Source organism: Meles meles, chromosome 7, assembly GCF_922984935.1.
Source record: "Meles meles chromosome 7, mMelMel3.1 paternal haplotype, whole genome shotgun sequence".
In the NCBI taxonomy this organism is placed as follows: Eukaryota; Metazoa; Chordata; class Mammalia; order Carnivora; family Mustelidae; genus Meles; species Meles meles.
Window position 1 is genome coordinate 117,051,200 of NC_060072.1, and position 12,689 is coordinate 117,063,888.

The window sequence follows — 12,689 nt, forward strand, 5'->3', positions numbered from 1 at the left end:
ATACTGAATCAGACCATTGGTCCACCAGTTCCTGTAACCTGCGTCCTGCCTCCAATCCCTGATGCTTCAGAGGAAGGCTGAGAAACTAAAACTAAAAAACCAAAAAACCCCAAAATTCACCTAGTGACCTTTTGAAGTGCTGTGTATAAGGGGTTGAGGATTCCTTCATTTTCTTCATAGTCTGGTGCCCTGATTTTGTTAGCCGTGGCTTCGTTAGTCCACTTCTGTTGGCTTTGCTGTTGTTTTCCCTTCCCTCCTGTGGAGATGTAATGGACTTTTAAGGCTCCAGATGCCTTCCCGGGGCAGCAACTTCCCTCCTAGTTCTGTGCTTTGTGATCTTTGTGATGTACTGTGCATGCCTTTTGGGTTGGGGGTGAAAGACTCTTTACCTTTTGTTGGTAGGCCAAGTTAATGTTGAACAATTTGGATATTTTCTTTACATAGTTTTTTACATATTCTGCTGCCAACTAGGGATCCCGTATAGTTTTTGCCTTGAGAAATGTATATGCTTAACCTGATCTGTCTTGAGTTTTACAAATTTAAGAACTCAGTCTTCTTCAGTCCATACTCCATTATCAGTGACCCTAAGAAACAATTAGTTTGCTAAGTCCGTTCCCATGTAAAGTTAGAAGTCCTGCAAGGGATGTTAGCTTACAACTAAATACCAGAACAGGTTACCAAATATCAGATAGTAGAGCACTGAATTTCTGTTAATCTAAATCAGTAGCACTAGTATGTATCTGATTTGCACAGAATCTAGGTACATGGAAATCTCTCAGGTAGATCTTGTTCGGTTACGGATTGTCTTCTGTATTTAGAATAGCTCGTATGTAGACACTAATGGAGGTGATGGTATTTACTTTATGATCTGCTCTGATTCAGATAGAGCCTTGTATTGAAATTCCAGCTGATTACTTTAAGAAATGGCTAATTGTATGCAAACAGGGTGAATTTTTACCTAGAAAAATCCTCATGTGAGACTCTAGACCAAAAGGAGCTTTGAGGCTCTCTAACTCATTTCTGTGGGAACATATCTCAGGAGAGAAGCTTCTAAAAAATAAATCAAAAAAGGAAGAGATGGAAGACTTGGCCGCATTCTCCCACTTAACAGATAAAGGACCACCGACACAAGATCCCATGGTGATTTGTTTGTTTTATGTTGTATTTGGTTATTTCCTTTTTCTAAAAGTAGCCCTCTCTAGGTCATAGTTAGACCACACAATGAGGACTAGTGATGACCGTTCTTTATTAATATTAATTTACCCATATCTTTAAGCAAAAAGCATTTGATGGTCTCCAGAAGCTGTTCCATTCTGGCGGCCACTGTATTCTGAAAATCAGAAAAGCTCATCTCTGAAAACAGACTTAGAAATCATCTACTCCAGCTGAATTATCTCATGTTCAGAGGAATTAGGGACCAGAGAAATTCAGTGACAAGTCTGAAGCCACAAGATTTCTGTGTTCCTGAACCAGTGAGGGTGTGTCTTCTCCTGATTCATGAGTCCCACATTACTTCAACTTGGATTGGTCTCCCTAGCTTTTGGTCGGGTCAGCCAGAGTTGTGACCAAGGCAAGATTTCTGCTAATGTCTTCTGTGTGGGCCTACCTGCCACTAATCAGGGCTTTTAATCCTGGATATTCATTAAAAAGAAATCTTTAGAGAGCCAACCTAGGATCACTTCATGTTAAAAGACTTAAAAAAATCTCCTAAATTGCTGGACTGCCTTAACTATAATAATCATTGAACAATAACAGTCATGGTTAATTTAACCAACATGTTCACTAAAGTATATCTCAAGTTGACGCTTGGGTCATGGAACCTTAATTTTGTTCTTTGTTTTTTTTTTTGTTTGTTTGTTTTTTTTCAAATTTTAATCTGAAGAAATTTTCTGTTTAAAGTAAGACCAAAATCTGGTATATTCATTTTAGAGTTTAACCTCAGTAGTTTTTATAGTCATACATTTGTGGTGAGTTTAATAAATATTTGTGCTCAGCATATTTTTATCTTGTTAGAAATTCAACATTGAGAAATGGAACATTAATGTTATTTTTATTGTGAGTCAAATCACTGGAAAAGTTTTCATCTGTTTCTAGTGTCATGAATGGTATTGCCTTCTATGTAAATGTACCAAATGAATAAATGTTTAGTAAACAATCATTTCGTATCTCATTGTTTCACTCCTCTATAAGACATTAATTGGTTTAAATTTTAGTTTGTAGTTTGTTGGTTAACTAGTTGAGGAAGGAGGGATATTTATCCATCAAACAACAGATCAAAGGCTTCTCAGATCACCCTTGGAAGGGTTTGTGATGTGCACACATCATTAAGAGGTATTGTCTAGGAGGAGTTGGTAGAACTTGGAGTGAAATAATTTAGTTGTCCATTATTCCCAATATATTCCTGCATCCAGATTCAAAAGCTGTAACTCTTGGCGAGCACGTTAAGAAGTTCGGAAGCTGATGAAAAATGTGAATTCTCAAATCTTTTGAAATATTAGCCCCTGGAATCATTTGTGAGAGGAAAAAAGCTAAATTGTTTTCTTATTATTAGGAAAATTTCTTACCATTTATGTATAAAATTTTGGATCACTTAAGGTACAATATTTCTACTCAACACAGCATATTATAAAAGGATTGTCATATGAAGAACCATTGAGTGTTCCATATTGCTTATTAGGCTGTCTCCTAGAATATATTGTGTAAACCCAAGAGTTTTAGTTTTTGTGTTTAAAAGCGAGTGCACTATAATTATATTGTAATTTTTCCTTCCAGTAAATTTTGCCTTTGTGAGGACTTGGCATTTAATGCTGTGACACGTGCCTTGTCAGTGGTGAGCTGTCAGGGATAACTCTGGTATTGTCATTCTGTATACTTTTTGGGCAGAGTCTGTCTTGAGAAGGGAATATTTCTTTTGGTGATAGTCCTAGGATGTCCAACTTTATTTATGAATGATAATTTTTTAGACAGATTTTTGTCTTTCTGTTCTGAAGTCCTAAAACTCAAGTAGTAGAAATGAATAATTTGAATTCAGGAGGAGGAAACGATGACGTTAAATTTGATTTGCTTTATAATCATGAGCATTCATAAAAAGTTGCTAGTTTTCACAGTTTGTCAAAATGAATGCATTTCAAATCAAAATAGAGTGTTTTTCTTGATAAAATGCTATGTTGTTGTTTCAGTAAACATAGAGTATTTCTATAATAAAGTAGTTGGTGCTAAATAATGAATGCATTTGAAATGTCTAGCATGTCCTCTTCTGTGGGTTGTCCTGAAAAGATACATATCAACTTAATTTTTGTTCCTTTGTTGAATGTCTAGAATAATATGTGTTTTAAAAATCCTTCAAGCCTATATATGCCATCCCATAATTGCCAAAATCGTGTTAAAATAAAAAGTCATCATTTGCACATTCTTAAGAATGTTTGTTTTAAAAATTAGATCTTAAGCCTGATGTTAAAATGTTAAAATCTCTCCACATGTTGCTGTGGTGCTATTTTAAAAAGTGGCTTGTAAAAAAGGGAAAGAGCACCCTGTGTAAAGTGTAAAATGGTGCCGGTGTTGGGAAAGGACAGCAGGCCATTTTAGTTGGGTAGGAGCCAGTAGAGCTGGCTTACCAGATTGGAATATTGGACTTCAAATGAGACTTGTCCCATCCTGCTGTAAGGTGATGGGGAAATTGTCAATTCTTGTCCTGTTGGGAGAGCCAGCCATCGTACCCTGATGTGTGTTTCTGTGAGTATGAACTCTCTTGATGGATCTACTTGGTACAAAGGCTTATCCAGCAAGGTCTTATCCAGAAGTATGGCATGAGATTTGAGGAGGAAGCCAGAACTGTGGATGTCTTGGTGAGGAAGATGCATCATCAAAGATAAAGAAGCTTTATCTTTAGTGATTGAGGGCTTAAATCTTCATTTTGTCCCCAAAAATACATCTGTCATGCTGATCCATGTGTCCGAGCAGATTTCCCCGAAAGAACTCATCAGTAGAGACAGTTTGGAGTCTCTCTTTACCAAAAACGTTACATCCGAACTGAATAAATAAAAATATGCGGACCCCACTGTCTTGGCCTGAAATCCTTTGGGCAGTGAGATCCTATCATTTCAAGATCTCTCCTGCCATCTCCCCGTGAGGCCTTGACTCTGCATGTACTCATCTTTGAAGTGCCCCCTCAGTATACCGGGAGCTCTTCTCCATCATGAATTTAATGATGTTGTTGCCAATGCGTTAAGTCAATGTTATCATTTCTCCTAGCAGAAAAGATCACATTCCTCATTCAGAGCCCAACTCTGAGGTTAACTTTTGTGAAGATCCCTGGCGTCCTCTGCCTCCAGCCGCCCAGGCAATTACCAGCCCTCGTGAAGGCCATAGTCCTTTTAGCACGTCCTTCACACCACCAGTCAGTTATCCCTGTTTGTATGTCCGGCTCTTTCTCTAGGGTGTGGGCTGTTTGGGGACAGAGATTTAAGTCTTTCTTCCATCTTGCTACGCGGTATGTGCCCAGCGAATGAGTACGGGAGTGATTGATGTAAGTCTGCAGGGCTTCCCTATAAATTTCCTGGTAAAATTTTTCAAAGGACTTTCACAACCTAGAATCTGTGTCGCATTTTCACATTAGAAGATGTTCTGGAGATCATCTGTGGCTTTAGGAAACCTGAATCCAGTGAAATTAAACTCTGTGCCGAGAGCTACAGAGCTGCCGAGTCGGAGAAGGGAGCAGACTTGAGGCCTCCACTGGCCATTTGTTTGTGAAAAAATAAATTTCCTTCCTTCTGTTTTGTTCCACCAGGTTGAGCAGACATTTGGAAATTTAGCCTTTTTCTAATATTGCCATTCGTATAGCTATACGTGTAGCCCTTAGATCGAGATCTAGAATTTCTCTTACTTTTCTTTCCACTGGGCAGGTAAATACCAGCTGTCCCCCACGGTGAACATGCCCCAGGATGACACTGTCATTATAGAAGATGACAGGCTGCCAGTGCTTCCCCCACATCTGTCTGATCAGTCATCTTCCAGCTCCCACGATGACGTGGGCTTCGTGACAACGGACGCTGGCACGTGGGTGAAGGCTGCAATCAGTGATTCAGCAGACTGGTAAGATTGCACTCCAGGCTTGGAAAACATTACTTAATTGCAATCACCTTCATTTTATGTTTAAATGGTCTATCATTAAGCACAGTTAATCAATTTTGTTTTATGGCCGTGTTCTGTTTTCATGGTCTTAATACTCTTAATTATCACTCTTTTAATAAAAGATTTCCCTCCACCCCATAAACTTGCCCCGTTGTTTTAGCGTGTCCAGAGCTGTACCAACCAACTCAGGCAGCTCTATGACAGAACTACCACTTACCAAAAAGACCTGTTCATTGGTGAAGTTCCGCTGTTGGTTATTTTAGATCTGTTTTAATTTGATGAATTGTTTTTTCATTAAATCAGTTCTAAGCAAAATCTCTGAGGTGGCTGAAAGTTTGTAACCATTAGATTACTTTGGTCAGATTAATAGCTGCTATGCTGTAGGAGTGGGAGGAGACTTTTTAAAGGTTTGTTTTTTTAGAGTGCTGTAACCCTTCCCTCTTGCTTCTAACATTGTGACTTTTGGGGCAGTCTAATGCTGTTTCTTTCTCCCGAATCTTCCAAAACAGAAGAAAGCATTTGATATTATCGAGCCGATGCGTGGCCCATGAGTGTGGATGTGTGCCTTAATTTGCGTGCCTCGTAATTATACACATCCATAAGCCGAAAGGCAAGTCCCTCCCAGGGATGACCTTGTGAGGTTGTAGTGAAAATTAACATAAGCCGTGTGAAGCATTATACCAGAATTTTCTTATTGCCCTTTCTTTGGGGGTGTTCCATGAATACATCAGCAAAATGATACTTAAATGTTATAGCATTGTTCCTTCACCACTTACCCATTTCTCTTCTCTACTCTTACCCAGACTTGTGTCAGCAGTCAGTATTAGATCGGAGGGGTCTGGGGGCCCATTGTTGATTTGTGTTAACATTTTTTAGCGGTGATCTTAGCAAAGTCACCCTCTCCCCAGCCCCCTTCCCCTACTCCTTACAAAACCACACAAACATCCAGCACATGTACCTGGGAATTCTGCAGATGTTTTCTTGGAATAGTCTCACCTGTTCGTTTGGATCCTTGAAAAGTCTGTCTCTGTCTTGTCTTGTCTTTCTTTCTGTAAAAAAAAAAAAAAAAAAAAAAAAATTCTCTTCCTGAAAATACAGGATTTAAAAAGGAGCTATGCTCCAGCTTGCATGATAATAGCATATCTGTGAATGAGGTTTTTGGCTCAACATAGAAGGGGAAACGACAATATAAAGTAAAATCCCATTTGAAATCCACAGATGCTGTTCCATTCACTGCTGCAGTTTGTATCTGTTTCGGAGAGTGAAAGCAGCAACAGGGAAAGTGAGGATTAGTTACTGGCAGTATTCAACTTTGGGACAAAAGCCTTCGAATTTCCACAGTGGTGAGGATTGTGAAGGTAGCGGTAGGAATAGATCTGTTTGGGGCCTTCTAATGCACTGTGTTGGTGAAAATAAATAAGGTACTAGCAGAAATAGATTGTGGCATTAATTTCCCTAAGGGCATTGATAAAATGGGGAGAACTTGCGTGATTTTGCTGTGGGGAACGTGGAGCAAGGGAAAGAATATGAATGAAGGGTTATCCAAACAAGAATGGCAGCTGTTCTGAATCACAGCAGAAAATGTAAGCTTTTCCAGCTTGACAATATCTCCCTAATCCTTGATGAAAATGTTATGAAAACAAAAGGGCAATAAGACAGGATTAATAACTGGAATTTTAATAACATTGGGGGTCAGGATATGGTTACATTCTATAAGGAATCAGCTGTCAGTTTTGCAATCGAACTTGTTAAGTATTCCAGTATATTGTTTATTGTGTCTGAAATTAGTTTAATGGGTATATTGATAGGGAAGAATTAATTATGTCATGGTTTAAGAGTATTTTAGTTATTTTAAGACTCTTATTAGCTCACAAACTCATTTGACATTTTAAATTGTGTATGTTTACAGTTCACTGAGTGATCGTGGAAGGTGAATACGTCAAACGGCTGAACTTTTGTTAACGAATAGGATATACGTTTTTCAATCCGTTAATTGATTTAGGGAACATCAGCAATGTTTTTAAGGAGAAACAAGGCAAAACAGCAGATTCTAATCTTAGTGGCAACATAATTCCAAGGATATGAGATCAGTTTAAAAAATATGCCAATATGTGGTTTTCAGATAACATTGGCACCAACAATATTTATTTGAAAAGGCTCTTACCAGTAATTTCTATTAAAAATGTATTTCATGAGTAGAATGAAGAGATCAGCTTTCAACAGATGAAAGAATTATTCTTACTGAAAATATATGATTGAGAGTATGCTGTTGCAAAATTGGGTCATAGTTCTTATACGGGTTTTTAGTTTTCACTTCTAGGACTGTCTTTTCGAATTGGGATGTATGTGGAAATTATAAGCATAATATAGTAAGCATAGTAGTATCTGAATACTACTACATAAGCATAATACTCAAGCATATATAAATTTAAGAAATATGTCTAAACAGTACGTAATTATGTGTATACCACAAGCTGTGGCTATAAATACATGCGTACACACATAATGCATGCACACATACATGCGCACACACAGTATGCAGGCGTAGTAGTATGTGAAGGAGCCCCGAAGGTTTCAAAAATGTAGTCAAAATTTTATGGAAAAAATTGTGGTATATTAAAGATGGAAAGATTTAATATAGAATGCAGAGAAAAGAACGATTATTTGGACATAACATAGAGATTTACCAAATAAAGTTGTTCTTGCCCTGGGCTGAATTCCCAGTGCCCGTGGAATACATCTTCTCTTTTCTCAGTATCGGGACCAGGACAAGGGGGAGGGGAGCCGGATGCCCAGGATACAAACTACAGGCAGGGAATGACTCTCAGGTGTGCACCCTGACCTCGCATGACCGTGAGAGTGAGTGCTTCCTTGAATTTGGAGTCGTGGGCACCCACCTTGTCTCATCCTGGGGGCCCCGCTCTGTGCTTGGTGGAACAGATTGAGAAGGATTGTGCAGTTCCCCTGTGTATTCCCATATCTGTATCTGTTATCATAATGTGTATTAAGTTGATTATTTGGGATAGACAGTCTTTGTGGGGTGATAATAGCTTACTTTGTACGGTGGTTTGCAGTTTACAAAGGGCTTTCACATTATGTCCTTGGAGTCTCTTACTGGCCTTGCCAGATGGGTGGGGCCGCTCTCCTGTTTATTGAGCATATTAATACACGTGGGCCTGGCACATTTCAGGTCACTTAACCTGAGGGCGAAACATTTCCCTTGATGTCTTTCTTTTTACAATTTTTGCTTTAGCTCTTCTCTCAGAGCCAGCTATCATTTCATGCACAGTAAACTGCAGCTACGTTTTTGATGGATATCCAAACCAGATCTCTCTGCTTTACCAGTATGGATGGTAATTATCTGCGGCCGTAAAGGGTAGAGATGTTTGCTTCCATCAGAAGCATACGGCAGGCTATCGTAAACTCAGTCGACGGGGTGGACGCGGCCCCCTCACCTTCTAGTACGTTTAGCTCGCTGTGGAGGCATTTTCTCCTCACCGGCCAAATGGGGAGGTGGCTGGGTGCTAACACAGGAGAGTGGTGTGTTTTACTCAGTGTGCCCAGCACAGAACAACCATTCTTCCTGCATGAAACGGTGCTCAGAACACTTAAGTACTTTTTTAAAGTGTTCACAGATTCTTACAAATAGGAGTGATTCTGTGTCATCCCGTGACACGTCCCCTGGGAGAACTCTTCCAGCGGTGTCCTGTTACCAGTGATCTGCCGTGAGCTTCACCATGTCTGTTTGAACTACTGTGTTGGTGTCGCCAAATCAAAAGACCCAGGCTTAGTCACGCTGTTTCTGCCTCCCTCCAATACCGAACATTCCCCCATCTCCGCATCCACAGCATTGGCTTGGTGCTTCTGGTGTAGTATTTTTCCCTAGGAACATGCAGAGAACAGAGATCGTTTTGTTTTTATTTTTTTAACTTCGGTCCCCAGCACAACACTTAATCAGAATAGTTTCTGATAAAGGTGTGTTGAGTTGGTTTCTTCTCAGTTGAATAATGAAACCACATACCACAATGGTGTTTTTTTCTCCTTTTCTGAAACAAGGATAAAGGATTTCTAAGAAGACCAGGATATCTAAAGGATGTCTAAAAAAGACCATACTCTTTTTTAAAATTTTTACTTGATTGAAGTTCATACAGTCACTTGTTTGCAGCCAGTGTTTGTATTCATATATGAAAGTCTTCCTCACATATCCAATCCTCCCCATGTCCAAAAGACACCAGCCTTATTTTTTTTAAAAAGATTTTATTTTATTTATTTACTTTAGAGGGAGAGAGCCTGTGTGAGCAATGGGGTGGGTTGGGGAGGAGGTTGTTGGAGAGCAGAGGGAGAAGAACAGGTAGATTCCGTGCTGAGCGCAGAGCCCAGTGCCGGGCTTGATCTCATGACCCTGAGACGATGACCTGAGCCAAATCAAGAGTCGAATGCCTAACTGCCAGAGCCACCCCAGCACCTCCATCTGCCTTATTTTTAATAATCAGTTAGAAATAATGATGTATAGGAGAACAGTGAGGAAACTGAAGGAAATCAAGGAGAGGAGAGAACTCATGTGGAGAAAGAATTACTCTAAATGTAAATAGAATTTTCTATTTTCCCATCACTTCCTATTCAGCCACAGGTTTGCTTTTTTTTCAATGAACTATATTTGTGTTAGTTTCAGCATTTCTGAGGAATACACGTAGGCACACCTTCTTACGCACAAGCGTGTATGTTCTTTCCTGAAGTTGGATGTCCTCTATTTTTAGTAAATATGTTTATGTTTGTCTTTTTCTTCACACCAGCTCTTTGAGTCCAGATGTTGATCCAGTTCTTGCTTTTCAACGAGAAGGATTTGGACGCCAGAGTATGTCAGAAAAACGCACAAAGCAATTTTCAGATGCCAGTCAATTGGATTTCGTTAAAACGCGAAAATCAAAAAGCATGGATTTAGGTAGTGAGTACAATCTCCATGAATCTTTATCTAAATAAGGTTTAGATGCTTTCAGATTAAAATTGATAGTCCCAAACACATGTCTGTTTACTTTAAGCAATAGAGAAAATAAATGTGAAATGTGGCAATTTGGCAAAAATTAGTTTTTCTCTGAGTTTAAGATAACCATATTTCTCATAAGTGGCATGTTTACATAATGTGCAATATGTTAACATATATGTTTCCTGATGATAAAAGAAACAAACACACGCATCTCATGCTATATTCCTGCATCTTTATTTGAAAAGATGAAACGTTTTAACATCTTGGTTGTTTAAAACCAATTTTTGGAAATAGTATTTGGTTAGCTGTGGGATTCTTGAACTAGAAGGAGAAGTATTGGAGAGAAACCATTATCTCAATCCATGTGTAGAATTTGGTTACTTCATGATATCTTTGTTTCACTGCTATTCTTTAAGGTTTACGTAATAGAAACTCTTATGTGTTGATAATTAAGGCATGTAATTGAAGTAATAATTTGAGAGAATATTTGTTGTAGAAAGTATTTGGAAGCAAATGGGAGGAGAAAAATAACCATAGTTGTTCAATCAAACACCAATCAGGTAGTGTCTCTTTTTGAATCAAAATCCACCAAAAAGCAAACAAACAAAAAAGTAAAGTAATTAATTATATCTATAAACCAATTAAATGATTTACAGAACCTTTGTTAATCAACTGTCACTTATTTATGCTGTTCTCTGGTGGCTGTTTGTACTTCAAGACTAAAAGCATTAATTTATCACATGCATAAAAGAAAAATTTGGCGATGCATTGCCTTGGCTAATTATGATATGCTAACTTATAAATAACACACGTGTCTGTGAAATGAAATGACTGGCATTTTGCATGGAGACACTGCTTCCCCCCCCTTTTTTTGATTATGAATGTTTGCTTGATGTTTCATATTATTTGCATGAAATATTACCTAAGAATGATCACCTAACTGAAAAGATCCGAGAATGGTTGAAGCATGTTGGGCTGTGGGGACTAACTGTGCTAACCAGTATACATTTACCTTTTAACAGTAGCTGACGAGACTAAACTCAGTACAGTGGATGACCAGAAAGCAGGTAAGAATGGACAGTGAGACTGTTGCCATAGAAACTGTGGTCCAAGGAGCTGATCATAATTATAGAGCTGCCAATCATATTGCGTGTAAACATAAATATTCCAGACTTGCATGGATGTTTTCATTGTAGGAAATCAAATTGTACAAGAAAAGAAAAATTTTCTGTTAGAAGGAATACTAAGTGCAAATATAATTTAGTGTTTCAGAAATGCTAAAACAACCTAGATTTTAATAGTATTTGTGTAGAAATGTTTTGTCACGATTAAATAAAAATCAAAATCCTGAAAACAGGATCTCTTCTAATAGACTCTTAAGTATCTAAGTCATTTATTAAATGACTAGCTTGATGTCCAAACAGTGATCCTCAAAGTGGTGATTTTGATTTGAAGGATAATAGCATAAATATAAATATTTTTCACTGATAGTAATGCTGTCTTTAGTTGCTCGGAAAACCCTAGTTCTTCTTCAGGTGCAAGAATTAGCTCATAGTTATCTGACATTGAATTAGACTATACAGTGCACACAGCTCCTTGTCTTGACTTGACTTTGTGAACCTATTCTAAAATTTTCCTTTTTTTTATTTTAACTCATTAGGACTTTTTTCTAAAATGCTGTCTAGATCATTATGTAGCATCAATAATCAACAGATTATATTGAACTGGGTTTTTCATTGCATTAGAATTTATTTTTATGTTATTTTATGAAAATAATCACAGGAAAGTCTTCATGTGTAATTAAAGTAATGTGCTTTGTACAGTGGTGCATTTATGATTTATTATTATAAGTTTGGAATAGTGTTTTAATTATTCTAGATCCAGTATGAAGTACTCACGTCACTTAGCACTAATTAGCTTCAATTCACCTTTTTAACCTGCAGTAGTAATTAGTTTTAGCCTGCTTGAAAAATGTGTATCCATATACATATGTAAAGATTATTGTGGACAAGGTTGGAGTTTTTACATTCTGTAGAGTAAAAGATAGATTCTAAAAATTATATCCAATAAATCATAAGATTAACTGTAGTGGAAGGCAATTAACTATAGCTTCAGCCATTATTATGTAGTTATTTCTCTGATCAAACATGAAATTCACTGAAATTCTGGAACAGGGCTAAAGAAAAACTGTTTGATAGTTCATATATGTAAATTAGTGATTAGTTTTGGAGTTAACGGTATTCATTACTTTTAAAGAAGTAAGCTCTGTCCAAGTTAATGTTCATAAAAACCAACTCGAACTTCTCAGGTTAAAGAACATGACTTCATATACTATGCCAGTCAGGTAAAGTCAGGAAAATATTTAATTTGACCAACTCACTTTTACTAAAAGGAAAAGAGCATTAGTGCAATTAAAAAAAAATGATGATGATATCCAGAGTTTAATTGGACACATAAAATAACTTTCGTGGAGAGGAGGCAGATTTTATAATCTAATTCAATCTAATTCAATTTTATGTTTTTATTGTGGTTTAAAATGTTGGCTCCTAGATAAAAGCTTTTTCCTTTTTTCTTT

General features: G+C 37.6%; 1 protein-coding gene across 20 annotated transcripts in view; it reads left to right on the forward strand.

Annotated features, from left to right (window-relative positions):
• PARD3 (par-3 family cell polarity regulator) overlaps positions 1–12,689 on the forward strand; it is a 666,688-nt gene that overhangs the window by 428,144 nt on the left and 225,855 nt on the right. For 10 of the 20 annotated variants that reach the window (XM_046011672.1, XM_046011682.1, XM_046011674.1 and 7 more), the window contains 3 exons: positions 4,902–5,091; positions 9,924–10,075; positions 11,137–11,181. In XM_046011672.1, the coding sequence (XP_045867628.1) occupies positions 4,902–5,091; positions 9,924–10,075; positions 11,137–11,181 (387 nt within the window). The remainder of the gene's footprint in view (positions 1–4,901; positions 5,092–9,923; positions 10,076–11,136; positions 11,182–12,689) is intronic. The other 10 variants (XM_046011681.1, XM_046011684.1, XM_046011688.1 and 7 more) reach the window with 3 other exon arrangements.